At 36.8% G+C, this 17132-nt stretch overlaps 2 protein-coding genes across 8 annotated transcripts in view; both read left to right on the top strand.

Annotated features, from left to right (window-relative positions):
* The window catches only part of LOC127786805 (sterol 3-beta-glucosyltransferase UGT80A2), a 15587-nt gene extending 2745 nt beyond the window's left edge, over positions 1 to 12842 (top strand). For 2 of the 4 annotated variants that reach the window (XM_052314471.1, XM_052314467.1), the window contains 12 exons: positions 163 to 399; positions 1444 to 1555; positions 2867 to 3037; positions 6258 to 6321; positions 6486 to 6543; positions 6688 to 6874; positions 8216 to 8370; positions 9129 to 9231; positions 9612 to 9688; positions 11048 to 11095; positions 11189 to 11338; positions 12388 to 12842. In XM_052314471.1, coding sequence (XP_052170431.1) covers positions 163 to 399; positions 1444 to 1555; positions 2867 to 3037; positions 6258 to 6321; positions 6486 to 6543; positions 6688 to 6874; positions 8216 to 8370; positions 9129 to 9231; positions 9612 to 9688; positions 11048 to 11095; positions 11189 to 11338; positions 12388 to 12555 — 1530 coding nt within the window. In that variant the 3' untranslated portion in view covers positions 12556 to 12842. The remainder of the gene's footprint in view (positions 1 to 162; positions 400 to 1443; positions 1556 to 2866; positions 3038 to 6257; positions 6322 to 6485; positions 6544 to 6687; positions 6875 to 8215; positions 8371 to 9128; positions 9232 to 9611; positions 9689 to 11047; positions 11096 to 11188; positions 11339 to 12387) is intronic. The other 2 variants (XM_052314469.1, XM_052314468.1) reach the window with 2 other exon arrangements.
* Positions 12843 to 14733: 1891 nt separating this feature from the next.
* Positions 14734 to 16402, top strand: LOC127787039 (zinc finger protein 3-like). Of its 4 annotated transcripts, none has more exons than XM_052314880.1 (3): positions 14734 to 14939; positions 15543 to 15887; positions 16026 to 16402. In XM_052314880.1, the coding sequence occupies exons 1-3, from the start codon at positions 14924 to 14926 to the stop codon at positions 16271 to 16273; spliced, it is 609 nt and encodes a 202-aa protein (XP_052170840.1). In that variant the 5' UTR covers positions 14734 to 14923; the 3' UTR covers positions 16274 to 16402. The 4 variants fall into 4 exon arrangements, with proteins under 4 accessions (XP_052170840.1, XP_052170839.1, XP_052170841.1 ...); XM_052314879.1 differs by having other exon boundaries at positions 14735 to 14939; positions 16023 to 16402; XM_052314881.1 differs by lacking the exon at positions 14734 to 14939 and adding an exon at positions 14966 to 15284 and having other exon boundaries at positions 16023 to 16402.
* The last annotated feature ends 730 nt before the right edge of the window (positions 16403 to 17132 follow it).

The raw sequence follows: 17132 nt of genomic DNA on the forward strand, positions 1-17132 counted from the left end.
TTTAATATCAACTTGCTACTTTTTTATTTGTTTGTTCATATTGTACTTCATGCAAATGCCGTACAATTTACCTTATTTTTATTTTATTCGGTCATCTTATTGTATGATTTAGTTTTTGATATTGGAACCTACTGCCTCCTCTCTATATTCCAAACACTGCAGCTAAAATTGTTGAACAGAATAACTACAGTGAAAGATGATGGAACTGTAGAGTTTGAAGTTCCAGTAGATGCTGAACCCCAGGCTTTTGGTGTTGAATCTACTGCCGTCAATAATGAAGCTGATGATGAACCTCTTGACACAAAAGACCAGTATATTCCACCACTTCAAATAGTGATACTTATAGTTGGAACTCGTGGTGACGTGCAACCTTTTGTTGCCATTGGCAAACGGTTGCAGGTTGAGCATCCTTCTCCATCCCTATAAGCTTTTTGTTTATTTGATTTCCTTTTTGAGGTGCTTCGGTAATAGGTAATTGATTAACTGACTTATCTTTCATTTTTTTGTTATTTTATTATTATTATTATTTTTGGGTGAAAACTATACGCCAAACACTTGATTATGGCTGACATCCAAGTCCCAGTTCCCAATTTCTCGTCTATGAGGGCTACTTTGATGCTAGCCATTGCTTTTGCAAGTTCTGATTTCGTATTTGCTGTAATTGCAGATGTTTAGTTTCACAAGAAAGAAATAATTAATGTGTTATTTCTCTCTTGAACAAATGATTGGATCAGAAATGTGTTTATCTGGCAAAGGGTGTGTAGAAAGACAAATGATAGGGGACCCAAAATAGTAAAACTTAACCAGAGTGTATGTAAAAATGGTCCAAAGCCACAGGGGATCTGAGTGAAATTTATCCTTATTCATATGTAGTTCTTTTTTCATCCTTCTGAATAATAGTTTTCTAAAATGTATGTAGATGTTTGAAATAATCTCTAGTGATTTAACTTATCCCCTAATAAAATGTATATGCACAATAAAAATACTGTCATTTTCTCCTGGCACTTACCGATCATGGACTCCTGTTATTTGTTTAACTATATTAATTTTTGGTTTGATCTGAAACTGTTTATTAATCCTCAATAAGAATCTGAAGTTTCTGTGACAGCATGGCTGAACCAATCATTACCAGCCTTTATGTCTTAGCATTTTTTGGCAGTGAGGCAATTTCATATTTGGGTTGAATGGCTAGAGTCCTAAATTCCAACCCTGTCCCATTCATTTTTGCGTTGGCTGTACTCTTCTCTCCCTGTTTATAAGGAAAAAATTATATCAAAGTCTTCGATGTTATTTCATTTCCTTAAGTGTGCTACCTGTTAGTGCTGGTGTTATATACCTATTTTGTAATGTGTTCACTGGAAGTTTCAATCGTAAAAAGCACCAAACATGTTTTTTATGAAATTTGAGGCCTTAAAAATAGTTGACGAGGATGTTTGGATGCAGGATTATGGTCACCGTGTTAGATTGGCAACTCATGCAAACTTCAAGGAGTTTGTGTTGACTGCTGGGCTGGAGTTCTATCCTTTAGGCGGGGATCCAAAAATTCTTGCAGAATGTATGTAAAAAGCTAGCTTTGACCAAGCCATCTGGATTTTGTGATGTTTTGTTCTACTGGATGAATGTTGTGTTTTCCTTATCTCATCCATGGTTGAGTGGAATGGGTTCTACATGTTATTATTTGTGGTCTAAATGAATTTACTTCTTAAACTTCTTAACTGATGAATATCAGGACCTTATTAGTTTTCAACCTCTCAAGCATGTAGTATAATTCATAATTGCTCTCCCACTTGGATATGGATATCAACACATAGGTCTTTTACCTCCTTGATAAGTTTATATCACATGGAATTGTCAAGAAGAGGAGGTAAGATTTCATAGTTTGAGTCCTAGAACTTCTATTGGTACTTGAGGGGTTTGAAAACATGCTTTTCTTTATGCATTATCTCTTGTTATCTTCTTTGACACAAGGAAGTTGACAATTGAGGGCTGGTCATCAGACTCATCATCCTGTATTCATTCCTTAGGGCTCCAAAATCTTTCGTAAACAAATAAAGTTTGTGCATATTACCAATATTATGTGTTTTATTTTCCTCGAGTCTTTTAAATGTTGAGATTAGTTGAGTGCTTTAGGACAATAGTGTGTGTGAGAATGTTCTGGTCAGGCCTCTATTAGTATTTGATAAGACATCTAATTTTGTGAAACTTTAATGGTTAAAGCTCTGCTGATGAATTGGCAAGAATAGAAGCTGAAATATATACTTTTTTAGTTCTAGAAGAAATTCCTAAACTATAAATGCTACGGTTTCATGTAAAAGAAAAAGGCAATGGTGCTTTCCTCCTACTTTATTTTTGAGTAAATAAATTATTTTTGAGGAATTAGTGACGTGTTATGTTCTCACATCAATGCACAATATTACATTCCTAGCTGTTTGATTTATTGTTTACAATTCATTAGTTATACGGTTCCTGTCATTATGAAACAATAGTTTTATCCATGTAAAATTTCCTCATTTATGTGATTTGATATCCTGTAATGCTTTTTCAGAAGTTTCCTAATTTGTTATGAAATATAATCTCTAAAATCAAATAGATTTCTTGAGCTTATAGTGTTATAGTTCAAGATATAGACTTTTTTTTTCTCTTCTTTAGTGTGACTTTCAGTTTTCTGTGGTCATAAAAGAATTTTTCGTACCTTACCCGTTTACTTTTCATATTTAAGCAATATGAGGAGCTTTGGAAATGAAAGGTTTTTGTGGAAATAGTTGACCCCAGATTGGTGTTATTTTGAATATGAGTTCTAAATTAGTTTCCCAATGAGATTGACATACATTCTTTTTTAATAACTTAAAAATTTTCTTCCGTGCAGATATGGTTAAAAATAAAGGATTCTTGCCATCGGGGCCCTCAGAGATACCTATTCAACGAAACCAAATAAAGGACATATTATACTCTTTGCTTCCAGCATGTAAAGACCCAGACATAGACTCTGGCATTGCTTTCAAAGCAGATGCAATCATTTCCAATCCTCCAGTATATGGTTCGATTTTGATAATTCAGATTCACCTTTTTTACCCTTCAAATAAATTCCTCTTCTATTTATTGTCACTATTATCCTGTCTTGCATTTAGGTAAATTTGGCACTCTAGCTTTGCTGACATTGGCATGCCCACTAATTTTTCTTAATTCTTTTGGTTAGCTTATGTGGACTTCAAGAAATGCTGAGGAAATTATTGTTTGTTGTGCTAGTAATAGTTAGAAGAAAGGCATTGAAGAGTGCTGCTCAAGAACAAAAATGATATACAAAAGAGAAGTTCTATTGGAGTTTATACAAAATTATTCAAAAGTATCTGAGAACATTTATAAGTGCTTCTCAGATGGATCAAATACAAGTAAGAGTCAAGTTTCAAAAAAAAAAAAAAGAACTCATTCGACTTGAAAACAGAAACTTCGATTCACCTTTTCCTTCTTTTTCTCTCTCTTGCCCCAAGGACTGTAAGTGTAACGGCCCGCCTCCCGGAGCCTCTGTGCACCAAGAGGATCCGTGAGAGGGTCATTACTAAAATGATACTGAACAGTAACACAACTACAACTCATATACAACCCTTATTAAAATCATATTCTATTTTTTTTATATAGCATCTCATAATCGTCATTACATAGCTAATCATTGTGTGCCCAGCTATGGGTTGTATATGAGTTGTAGTTGTGTTACTGTTCAGTATCATTTTAGTAATGACCCTCTCACGGATCCTCTTGGTGCACGGGGGCTTCGGGAGGCGGGCCGTTACAGAAAGAAGTACCATCTCATAACCAAATTCTTGAAAAGGTGACTATTTTCCTCAAAAGAAGCCTTAGAAGAACCTCTGTTACCCTCCAAAGCATTATAACAAGACTTCAGTCCAAGGCCTCTGCCAATGGTTCCCATCCATCTTAACACGTCATGTCCCGTGCGGAATGATATACAGGGCCCAGAAGACCCAACAAATCTATTTATGATCATGAAATGGTGTATATGCATGTCCCTTATAGGAATTCGAACTGGAGGTCATGAAGTAGATGGTCAGAACTTTCTTCAAGGGCCGAGCAGATATCTGTGTTGCACTACAGATGTAAAACTATGAAATTTTAAACCATAAGACTTAGAAATTAGACCCAGAAATGTCTTAATTGATTACAAATGAATGTGTACAACATCCTTTTTTAAGGAGAGGATTATTACCAAAAAAGGAAGGATATGATTGACAACATCCTACCATTATTAACTTCATATATTTACATAATATTTGCATAAAACATTGATCCTAGAATATTCTAGGATCAAAATTAGATCAACATAATTCCAACAATAAGTTTCATACAATTCAATGTTCTTTGTAGGATAAGAATAGGATTGCCATGAGAAATGAGCCTAAGCGTATTTAAGCATGTCTAATAAGGTAGAGGTTGCCTTCTACTCACCTTGTCCTAAACCTAAGTTATTTTAACCGCTTACTTGAAACTCTTAGCCCAATATGAAGTCCTTCAAATTTTTCCCCTTATTATTGGGAGGGATCAAGGACCCAGTTGTTCGGGTTTTTCTGGGTCATCCTACACAAAAGGGAAAAATAACCTTTTATAATGATTCTTGCTAGTAATGTTTAGATGAGCAGAATGGATTTGCAGATAAACTTTGGTATTATTTCGCAGAATGATCTACAATCACATTTGAATTATTAACCTGAGAAGTACAAATAATTCTAGTAAGGAGTCATGTTTGTGTTGGATACTTATTTGCTGCAAAGGTCTATGATCAAGCCTGAATAAGTGCTTTTTTTCTTTTCTTCTCCCCAAGAAATAAAAAGATAAACAAGATAAATATAGTGATGGATTTTGCACTTGGTATGAAGATATCTAAGGACTTTGATATGCTACATGGCTCCTCATTTTGTTGCTTTGTTAGCTTAAGGTAGGGTACAACATAGTTGTATGTCATGTAATGTAGCTGTTCCCTGTTGATGCCAATGGTCTGCGCACCTGGATCTATTGTGTATCAGTGGTTTCAGTTATATTATCAGACCAATATGATTCTCACTGAGAGTGTGCCATTGGCTTGAGGGACATCAGTTTATACCTGAGTACAAGCCTGAGATGGGAGTCCAAATTGAGAATCAAGTTGGGAGGCCTGGTTACGGTCTTTACTTTGATAGCATGCCTTCCCATATATCTAGGTTAATCAAAGCTTTAAATGGACTTTTCCTCAACATTTTTTGTTCCCTTTCCTCCTCTAATTTATCTTTATTGGTCCATAACCCCCTTTACAATACTTGCTAATCATGTCCAGCTCTTTTTGTGGTGTTTGTTTACATAGCTAAAATCATTGCTTGTTGGCGAGCTTTTTCTTGATAAGCTTTTTTGTCTATATGAATTATCCAAGCAACATATGAGGAAATGACATGTTTTCCCTAATTTTAACCAACGGATTTTTCCTTGGGAAATAAACTTAATTTTAAATAAAAAAAGATAAAAGTGAATTAGTGCATGTATCAGAGTTTTAGTTTTTGCCATCCTTCCTTGGCAGCATCAGGCTTGGTAATAGCATAGGTTTTTTTTTTTTTTTTTTGCCCCCGCGGGGGGGTGGGTGGGTGGGTGGGGGGGTTCGGGGCACAAATGTTGCTGGGTGTAGAAATATGATCACTATTGGCCTTTAGTCTGGTAATCATAGATATAGTCATCTAAACAAGAGAATTATATCTGGTTGTCATTCTGAAATTAGATAATAGATCTAACAAATATGCTGCAATTTTCAATTTTGGCATTGAAAATAATATGTTTCTAAACCAAAGAATGGAGCTGATTGTTTATTCTGGTTCACCATCACCCTTTCACTACATGAGGGATTTTTTTTCTTTAATCTTTCACTCGAAAACAGTAGGACACTTTCTGATCTCCCAACCACACAGAAAAGATAGAAGGGATTTCCAATCACGTATTTTACCGAGTGTATTTTGGTATTGTAATAATTATGAAAGATTTATCTTCTATTGCACTCTAGACCTCTTGTTCTATTTTTCTTTATTTTGTTCCTTTTTCCCGGAACTGTGAACTTGTTGATCTGGAACTAGTCATGTGAACTACCTTGTGACCATCTCCAAACTTGTTCAGTTCATTTATCTCTGCAGCACTTTACCAATACAATTTGTGTCCAAATCTATGTTTACAAAAGAAAGCATGATGCTGCTCTATGTTCATGTTCAGCCATTTACCCCGATGTGTTTCAGGGCATACACATGTTGCAGAGGCACTCAAAGTACCGCTCCATGTATTTTTCACAATGCCGTGGACGTAAGTTTTTTTGGCTAATGCAGTGTTGCTTTATGTATGGTGCAGCTACTCTTTAGTTTGCATTTTACAATTATTTGTTCCCTTCATGTCTGATTATTTGTGTCTGGTGACAAGGTTAATGATTTAATAGTTTGATTGTGGAAATTGCATTTTGTTGTTACCAGGCCAACTAGTGAATTTCCACACCCTTTGTCCCGTGTTAAACAACCTGCTGGATATAGAGTGAGTCTATTGGATTCTGTGTTGTTTTTTCTGCTCCTTTTTAGTACCCTCTGATCTAATATTGCTCTTAACTCTGTTTCTTCTAGATATCATAGGGTCTGTTTTGTAACTTTGTTTACTTCACAAATTGCGTGAATTTTGCAGCTATCCTATCAAATTGTTGACTCTCTGATTTGGCTTGGAATACGGGATATGATAAATGACCTTAGGAAGAAGAAGTTGAAGTTACGGCCAGTCACTTATTTAAGTTGTTCGCAAGGCTCACAAAGCTCAGAATCTGATGTGCCTTATGGATACATTTGGAGTCCTCACCTTGTTCCAAAGCCAAAAGGTGGTTGTTTAGATATTCTGTTTTACTATGTTTATACCATTTAACTTGTTTATATAATGTAATTATTGAGTTTTCTTCTAATCACCTTTTATGTCGGATTTGACCTTAGAAATAGAAAAACAAAAAAATTGTTTATTTTTGTGTGCGAAGAAGTCCCTTTATGTGTTCATGCTCATTTCAAGAATTTTGTTGATTCTTGTGGTGTGACCAATACCGCTAGCTGCCGTGTACTTTGGCAACGAGTAAAACATTAGGCCACTGCAGAGGGGCTATGAATACTAAGTTATCTTTTTTTTTGTTTGTTGGCCAGGGGAGGGGGTTGGTGTTCTATAAGAGATGTACAGCCTGATTTATGTTTGTCCACCTCCTGTCATTAAGTTTGTTTAGAGCCTTGGTGACAGGAAAAGATACAAGATGTTGAACTATTATGTAAAGGTGGGTTTGACTTATTATCATTGTCAACTTGGATGGTTGAGTTGGTTGACATCAGACTAAAGGAGTTCCATTTTCTTTTCTTTTAGATTGATAATGTATTTGAGCAAAAAGACTGCATCAGTATCTTAAAAGCTTTAATACCAAGAAGCTAAGGTTCCTTCACTAATTAAAAACTGTTTAAGTTTGAAAAAGGTTTCTGTTTGAGTTGAGTAACTGTTCATCTTAGGGATGGATTGGCCATATTTGGTAGAGTTATGTCCCATTATTGAGCAATGCGCACACGCACAGCTCCTTACCTATGTAAGAGTGTATAAGAGATGCATAAGATTGTTATCATTGTTTAAATGTTTCTATCTATGGTTCACCAGTCTTGATTGATATCTGTGTGAATGGGATTACGTGCCTTTTTCCAGAGCCTTTGTACATTTATTATCGGAAAATGCTATTGGTACCCGTTGGGCTACACCTCAGGCTACATAATGCATGTAAAATGACAAAAATATCTCTCATCTAAAGTTTTGAGTTGGTGAGACGCATGACTAAACTACCTCTCACCCAGGACGGTGAGGCGTGGGTATTTTTGTCATTTGCGCTCATGTGTGTAGCTCTTGATGTACCAATAGCATGGTCCTTTATTATCATCTTGGCTTGAGATACTTCTATCCTTTAGTTGAAACATACAAAAATTGTTTTTTTTCCCCTTCAACTTTGCTTTTCTTTCTCTCTTTGCGTTTATGTTTCTCCCCCCCCCCCCCCACCCAGCCTTCCTCTTGTTCTTTTGGAGTTGTGTGAGCTAGCATGGCTCTTATTAGAAGAATTTCAGTTTTCTGGCTATTGTCACCACTTGCTTTTTTGGGGTTGTGCTTATGAACTGGCATGGCCATTATTAGAGGAATGTAATTTCAGGCTGTTCTCACCTCTTGTTTCCAGACTGGGGACCAAAGGTGGATGTGGTAGGATTTTGCTTCCTTGATCTTGCATCAAATTATCAACCTCCTCAGGAGCTTGCTGACTGGCTTAAAGCTGGATCAATGCCGATTTATATTGGATTTGGAAGCCTGGTTAGTACCCTTCTTAGTAGTCTTTATGTGTACATTCCTTTCCTGTGGAGACAAGAACTTCCTATTTTCTTGGGGGTACTTGAAACAATTTATTTTGCATCCTGACTATTGTGTTCATAGAAAATTATCTGAGTTTATGGGAGGTATCTTTACCTATTATACTGAAGATGATGACTTAGGGAGGAATAATTTAATCATTCTTCTCTTTGTTCTTCAAATTGCAACCATTCTCTGTTGTCTAGGTCTCCTCCTTGTCCTCTGTAGTTATTATTATTCTTATCTACTACTATTTTTATTTGATAAAATAATTTATTTGATCTTCTTGAAGAAAGTAAAGCTTTTGCTTTGACTGTGTCTTGACACACAGTGCTTTGGGCATCTAATGATCTAATGAACGTTGTTTGTTTCCTTGAATAACTTTTTTTTTTTCGTTTTCCATGAACTTTCTTGTTATTTTATTATGTGACTATAGTATAAAGATGATGAGCAAACTGGTTGAATTATCAAGGCAATCTTATGAGATTGCTGAAGCTGAACTTAAAGCAGTTTTCCAATCAAACAGGCGAAGCCCTCGGTATTCTAACTGATGGTTTATATACTTTTCAAGATCCATAGAAACTCTCTGGATATTTTCTCCAACTACTTTGATAGTGTGTAAATTATGCTGTTCACCTGGTCCTGTACTGCTTTGAATTGTCGACCTTTCTATTTTAAATTACAGTAAGTATTCCCAGCTTAAGTTATTTGATTCCTTCCAGCCTGTTCAAGAGCCTGCAAAAATGACCCAAATAATTGTGGAAGCGCTTGAAATAACCGGACAAAGGGGCATCATTAATAAAGGCTGGGGTGGCCTTGGTACCTGTAAGTTTTCCGTTTCTTCTTTGATACTCATACATTCACTAATCACTCCCCCCCCCCCCCCCTCTCTTTCCAGTCCCAGTTTTGCCTACTGAAAATGTCTATTCTACATTTCCAGTTTTTAAAATGTTCAAAAAAGTTTGATTATTGCTTTCCCATGCTATCCTTCTTTCAATTTGCATATAAAGATGATCCTGATTCTCAAAATATTTATTCAACGGTTATCGTACAAATGTGTTGGAAGATACTTGGCATTAACTGTTGTGCATGGTCAACCATTCCCCATAAAATTGGACTGGTAGTGTTTGTGCGACATTATCTTGTTTCTCTTCCCTTTCTATGTAAAGAACAAGTCTTTTACATTGCCAAAATGTTCTTCCCAGTGGCAGAACCAAAGGACTTTGTATACTTGCTGGACAATATCCCTCATGATTGGTTGTTCTTACAATGTGCAGCTGTGGTAAGGCTTTCATTGTTATTAGTTTTTTATTTTGCTTTCTGATTTTCTTTCTCCAAATCAGGATTGCTGAACTTCTCCATATGTACGAGTTTCATATTCTTTTATATGTGGAAAATGACATTGCAGCTGTGTCATTGTATTCCCGTCCATTGTCAAGAGGGACAAGGACTGCTCTGGAAACTTCCCTGATAATTGGTGGCTCTTAAACTTGTGAAAGAAACGCACACCCCCGCCCCCCCCCAAACCAAAAAAAAAAAAAAAAAAAAGATCATTTGACTGGAGGGAATATTGATTGATATACTTTTAGTTATTGGAAGACTAAGTCGCTGTTTGTTTAGAGTGACATTCTTTTGTCCTAATCCATCGGGAGATATCAAAGAAGGTAAAACCTTCACTGATTTTTTGTAATGATATATTCAAAAAGATTGTAGAGATAAAACCACGTATCTTCCGTTGGAGTTAAATATATGGGAGTGTCACTTGACTAACTTGTATAACAGGTTTCTTCTCCATATACAAATGAGTTGATCGAGGCTTTATCTAGTGAAGCATTATGACCAGGCTGCCCCTATGGGTACATATAGCTTTTTGGGTAACAGTGTGACCAGTAAAATCCTATGCGGATCACACCAGCGATGAATTTTGGACATGTAAATGCACTTTTAGATGACCTAAGATGAATTTTGGACACATAAATAGAACTTTCAGATAACCTATCAGACATGTAAAAAGCTTCATAGGAACTCTCTCCAATATCTTAAGGGAAAATGCTAGAGAGGTCGACGGGTTTACTGAAAGGGGGCAAAAAAACCATTTTGCCCCCACGCCTTGCTCTCCCCCTCCCCCTCCCATGGATTCCTCCCCCCCCCCCCCTCTGCGCATCACCCCTACTTGTCATGGCCGCCGCTCGCCTCTCTGCCGCGCCTCGCTGCAGTCACCCGGCCTCGCCTCCGTCGCCGCCTCGCCTTGCCGACAGTTGATGCAGCGACTGTCAGTGCGACGATGGCGGCGAGGCGACGGAGGCGAGGCTGGGCGACTGCAGCGTGGTGCGGCGGAGAGGTGAGCGGCAGCCATGGTAGGCAGGGGAGGCGCAGAGAGGGGGGGCAGTGGTCCGCTTTACAAATTTGCAAAGCGAATGGGGGCAAATTCGTCATTTTGCGCCCTCTTTGTCAGCTGTTCGGTAGGCCCGTCGGGCCCTGTAGAGTAACTCTATCTTAAGTACAACACAAATGAAACAAGTGGCACGAATTCTCTCTTAGATTTACCAGAATGTGATGCTCATTTCTACGTTTTCCCTATCCACTAAGGAGCTATGTTGGATATATATTGAAATTCTTATTCCTATGATTCTACTTTCAGGTGCACCATGGGGGTGCAGGCACAACAGCCGCTGGCCTTAAAGCTGCGGTAACCGCTTCGGGATTAAACTTTTCTTCTTTGCTACTTTTTACAATGTTTTTTTTGTCTTATAACTGATTTCAACACATTGGTGCAATATAGTGCCCAACGACGATTGTCCCCTTTTTTGGTGACCAACCTTTCTGGGGAGAGCGGGTGCATGCCAGGGGAGTAGGCCCTTCACCTATACCAGTGGACGAATTCTCACTTCCCAAGCTGGTTGATGCGATTCGATTCATGCTCGATCCCGAGGTAAAAAATTCATTATTTTGAGCAGCTGAGTTTTCCTATTGCAATCTATATAACATTACAACTGCTATGTGGGTGCTTAATTAATTACCCTCTTTAATGTCCCACGAAGTCAAAAGTGAAGAGTAATGCTATAAATAGACTTACGAGTTCTTCTACAGGACTAGATAGGTTGACGGACAGACTTATAGAATGGAGACTAAAAGATTAAAATACCCTCACTCACATTGTATTGAAAAAAATGCAATACAATGTGAGCGAGGACATTTTAGTCTTTTAACCCCCGTTCAGTAAGTCTGTCTGTCAACTTGTCTGACTCTGAAGAATTTCTCCAGACTTTATTTGTATAAAATTTTGGCCAAACTCCTATTTTTGTCATGTACTTTTATGTTTTTTTTTTTATGTGGGTATTTAAACTTTTTATTGTTTCGATTACACCATTGGATCTACATTTTTATATTAACTTTAACTCCTATAATTTGACTATTTTTTTTCGTATGACAACTTTAATTTTTTGTTATTTCGATTATACTCTTAGGCCTGTTTTTTCAAATCAACTTAACCTTTGTATTTTGACTAAATAGATGTGTGACGTGTATTTTGTCATCTCAATTATTATTTTTTTTTTTTACATATGAAAATATTGGAGTTAAATTGACTCAAAAATATAAATTCAGGGGAGAAATCGAAATAACGAAAAGTTTAAGTTGTCACATGAAAAAAAGTCAAAATATAGGAGTTAAATTGATTTAAAAATCAAATTGAGTGTAATCGAAATAACAAAAAATTTGAGTGATTACACAATAAAAATTGAAAGTATAGTAACAAAAATATAGATTTTGCTATAAAATTTTTATACAAAAATGACGTGGCTAATTCATATTTAATGCACTATCTAAGAAAAGGTTCATTAAAAATGAATCAAAATCGTAAAAATTTCACTGACATTATTATTGTGGGATTTTCTGTATAAAAATGATATAAGAAAACAACATGTATGGTTGTGCAATGTAATCGACGGATAGAAATGAAACTTGTTGACACAAATGTAGGTGAAGGAGCGGGCGAAGGAACTTGCAAAGGCCATGGAAAATGAAGATGGAGTGAGTGGAGCGGTGAAAGCCTTCCTTAAGCATCTTCCTTGCAAGGAGCCTGGAACCGAGGCAGCGCCGGCACCCTCCAATATGTTCTCGATAAGTAAATGCTTCGGTTGCTCTTGAGTGGATAAGTTTTCGGCGTCTTCTATCACATTCTGACAAAACATTTCAACCGATGCGGGTAATGTGTGTTTCTCTAAACCCAGACTCCGCCAACCCTCCCTCTGTTTATAGTATAGTATTGTAGCCCTGCTCTGCAAATCCCATCCCTGGCCCTATACCTGTATTTATTTTCATTTATCCTGCTTCGTTATTCATTCAATTAAAGAAATGTTGTCTCCCTCTCTTCTTTTTGTTTTTCCTTGTTTTTATTGGTAGTGACTTTAAAGTTTGTCCTTTTTGCTCCCCAACTTTGCCTTTTGTTTTCTTTTGTCATTTTTCTTTGCTTCCTCCAAGGCAGCGTTCATGTCCGTAGCTCGTTTCTGTTACTAAACATGTCGGGCTATAAATCGCCATTTTCCGGAGATGAATGGATGGATCAGAAGGAACAATGAGAAAGGGGCCTATATATGTAGCTTGAAACTCTCTGGAATTCCATTTTCTGGTTAGAAAGGGAAGGTGGTCCGATTCTTTGTGGTCCCCAAACTGTTAGCCGTTGGATGCTAAGTGGCAAATGGCCGCGGAGAATCGATAGTGGGGCGGGGTATGGGAGGCGATCGAGTTAAAAGAAGAAGTAATGGTAGTAGGAGTAGTTTGATTGGTGGGGGGGCATTGGGACCGCAAGAGCGGGGTGATGGAAGATGCAGTGCATGCAACGAATGAGGAGGTCCAAAGTGACAAGTTGCAGAGGCCATGGGGATTATGGCGGTGGAAGATTGTCAGAGAATACAGTGTGGAGGAGTAGTGGCTCTCCCAAAGGCTATAAAGCCCCATGCCACATCACTAGTGTTTTATATTTTTTTGGGGGGTCAAATTTACATTTTTATCTTTGTTTTTTTCTTTGTGTGGCCACATAATCTTTTTATTGTTTCAATTACATTTTTTAATTTTTATTTTTGAGTTAATTTAACTCTTTGTATTTTGATTTTTTTTATGATAATTCAAATTTTTTATTATTTTAATTACACATATATTTATATTTTTAAATTAATTTAATTTTTATATTTTGATATGTATAAAGTATTAATTCATCTCATTTTATTTTTTTTATATGTTAAAATATAGGTATTAAATTGATTTGAAAATATAAATACATAAGTATAATTGAAATAACGAAAAATTTAAATTGTCATAGAAAAAATGTCGAAGTCTACATTTATTAAAAAATATAGATATATAAATGTAGTTGAAATAATGAAATGTATGGACAATTACACAAAAAAAGATGTAAAAATATGCATTTGACCTAATATTTTTTAAGAAAGCAGCATCAGATAGAGAGAGAGAGAGAGAGAGAGAGAGTGGTACTACTAGTACTAGCACAACTAAAGCCTGAACACTCCATTCAATTGCTTCCAGAAAGAGGCAACGCAACCATCACCCCCTCTGCCAAGTGGGTGTGGGGATCAGGATGGTCTCTTGTAGCTTTTCAGCTCGCCCAACCAATCCTTTGCGCTTTGGGGGTTTAGGCCATTTGGGATCATAACCCCCTCCCCCATCATCCAAACCTCTTCTCTGTTCATGACTTCCTCTGTTCATTCACTCACCGCCCCCACAGCCTTAACTCTGACGTTCATCATCATTTATAATTCAACTTTTTAGAAAGTTATATATAAAATCATATAATAAATGTAAAGAAATAACTTCGACAGAGAGAGACAATTTAGTAGGACATGGGATGGGATGCATCCTAACGTCAGAGGCCATTCTTCTCACTCTCAGGTCTAAAAATAGAACAGTTATTTCGCCTTTGGCCTGTAGATTGCAGTGTGAATAATGCACGTCAACTCATTATTTTATTCGTCTCTCCATAAATTTAATTATTTTTAATTATCATTATTTATCCAATCGTATTGTTTTTGTCTACTCATGATTTGATTTGATTTGATGTATCATACGTATCGATGTACAAAAATTATAAATTAATTAAAATCTTTGACGATAGAAGGTTCACAGCAGGCTATGCTACCGTCTTAGGGGTACCAATCGTCAGTTACGACTTAAATTGAAGAATGAAACACAAATATTGTCAAGTTACATCGTTGAACGTAACATTCATGTTTTATTTGTAAAGTTTACATTATAAAGACAAGCTATATGTTGATTTTTATATTACTACACACACATATATATATGTTCGTGTTCAAACTAGCTAGGCAATTATTTCAAGAAATAAAAACCGAGGAGGAAGAGCCAATAGAATACCCATGAAACCCATAAAAAATGTCACAGGAAGGGGAAAGAGAGAGAGAGAGAGAGAGAGAGAGAGATTCCTTTTTTTCAATCCATACATGTCTGAGCTCTCCCCACCAATCAGTCTCTCTGTTTCAGCATGCAGAAACGTATTGGTTTGATACTGCCTCTCTCTCTCTCTCTCTCTCTCTCTTTCTATGACTGTCTGTCTGTCTCTCTTATCTCTTCTCTGTGCCCAAGCCCATACATCCATCCTCTTCCACCTCTATAGCAGCAGCAGCAGTAGCAGCATCACTCTTTTTAATAAATAATATGCAGAGACACCACTTCACATTTTCCAACTCTTGAAAACATAAGCTAAGCTAGCTTCTGAACTCCCCCCCTCTTCTCCCCTCTTTTCTTCTGATCATCATCATCAAAAGCCAAACTTCAAACTCCCCCTGTAAAATTTTCGGATCTCTCTCTCTCTCTCTCTGTTCCCTTTCCTCTGCCACCTCTAGGTTTCGTTTTTCTTTTTTCATCACTTACCCCCAACTCTCTCTGCATTTCTTTTCATCTATATATCTATCTAAACACACACACACACACACACTTATATATATATATATTATAATCACCCTTCTTTTGCCATTTCTTTTTCTTTTTTCTTTTTTCTATCAACTTTACATTCATCTGTTCTCAGACCCTTTTCATGCAGCTGGTTTAATATTTTCTTCTTTTCTTCGGGTAAATTTTTTAATTCTTCCTTTCTGTTGCAGACATGGAACATGAAGAGAAAGCAGCAGTAAACAATGGTGCAGAAGATGGATCGACCAGATCATTCCCTTGTTTGTTCTGTTCAAGGAAATTTCACAGCTCACAAGCTCTGGGTGGACACCAGAATGCCCACAAGAAAGAGAGAACCGCCGCCAGAAAAGCCAAGAGAGCTTCTGAGTATGCACTCAACACCTTCTCCTCCCTGCCGCCGCCTCCCCCGCCGCCGCCCGTTATCTTCTCTCCCAACCACCAGCAGCTTGGCCTCTTCAGCCCCTCCCTCTACATCACCGCCCATGCAGCCAGCCTCGGCGCCCAATTCTCCGGCAGGCAATTCTCGGATGGCTTTGGTACGTTGGTTTACTACATCTGTACAAATTCTTATTCTCTAAATAAACCCTTTCGCCTTTACCATTAACCTTCAAAAACATCGTTCATTAATTGTTCTGAATTTCGTGTTTCTCCTTATATATATATATATATAGCAGGATCAAATGGCGCAGCTCGGTTCGAGAATGTGGTGCTATACAGAGGGAACTACATGAACAATAATCCATACGCACAGTTGGAAGAAGATGCCCAGAATTTCTTGAATTGGCAAAGGAGTGGGAGATGCAGCAGCGGGTTCAAGGAAGGGTCAGATGGTAGGGTTCATCATCATGAACAGGAGACGACGGCAACGATGACTGATCACAGGGATAAGAATCAGAAGCTGGATCTGTCTCTCCATTTATAGACAGATCAAAGGTCAAATCCCGACTGTGTTTTTGGAAAGATCATTGGTGGGTGGGTGGGTGGTTCCAGAAATTTTGCCCATTTTAATTATCTTTTCTTTCTTACTTTCTTTGTTTTTGTTTTGTTTTGTTTTGTAATAAGCAACACTGGGCCGAGATTTTTGACTATTTTGCTGCCTTGTGATCATTAGAAGCTTCTTCTCTCTCTCTCTTCAAATGTTCTGTACTTCTGAATAAAGAGATAGAATATGGATTGTTCTTTGACTAATTGGTGATGGCAATGTTGGCGCTGGGAACAAATTAAGCTTCTTCTCCTTTATTCTGTTCATAACATTAAGTTGGTAACAATATTAATCCCAAATATCATTACTTTTGCCCTTTTTTTTGTAACTTTTGATTCTGTGAATTCGTTCCCAATATATGGAAGTTAGTTTGATGAGAAGGCCACCACATTGTAACACATTCCAATGTTAATAAAAGGAAATTTAAAAATAACAAGATTCTTGCAATTTTTTTTTAATTTAGCGAGTGCTTGCCCATCACATTTATTGATGCTAATTAATTTCATTTTCACGTGTCAGAGAAGAAAAGTTGTTTTTGTAAATTATTCTTGTACTTCAATATTTTCGTGTGTGTTTATTTAAATTTTTTATTATTTTAGTCCCATCACTAAAGTTAATTTTTTAGTCACTTTAATTCCTATATATATATATATATTTTTATGTAATAATGTGAATTTTTTATTGTTTTAATTACACCCATATATTTATATTTTTAAATTAATTTAAGTTCTATATTTTTATGCGTAAAAAAAATTAAAAGTGAGATGATAAATTACATGTCACACTCTTTTCATGTCAA

The sequence above is a fragment of the Diospyros lotus genome, chromosome 12 (assembly GCF_014633365.1).
Source record: "Diospyros lotus cultivar Yz01 chromosome 12, ASM1463336v1, whole genome shotgun sequence".
Classification (NCBI taxonomy): Eukaryota; Viridiplantae; Streptophyta; class Magnoliopsida; order Ericales; family Ebenaceae; genus Diospyros; species Diospyros lotus.

Coding starts and splice junctions, on each gene's coding strand:
- LOC127787039 (XM_052314879.1), top strand. Junction 15,888..16,022: donor GCAATTCTCGGATGGCTTTG/GTACGTTGGTTT, acceptor ATATATATATAG/CAGGATCAAATGGCGCAGCT.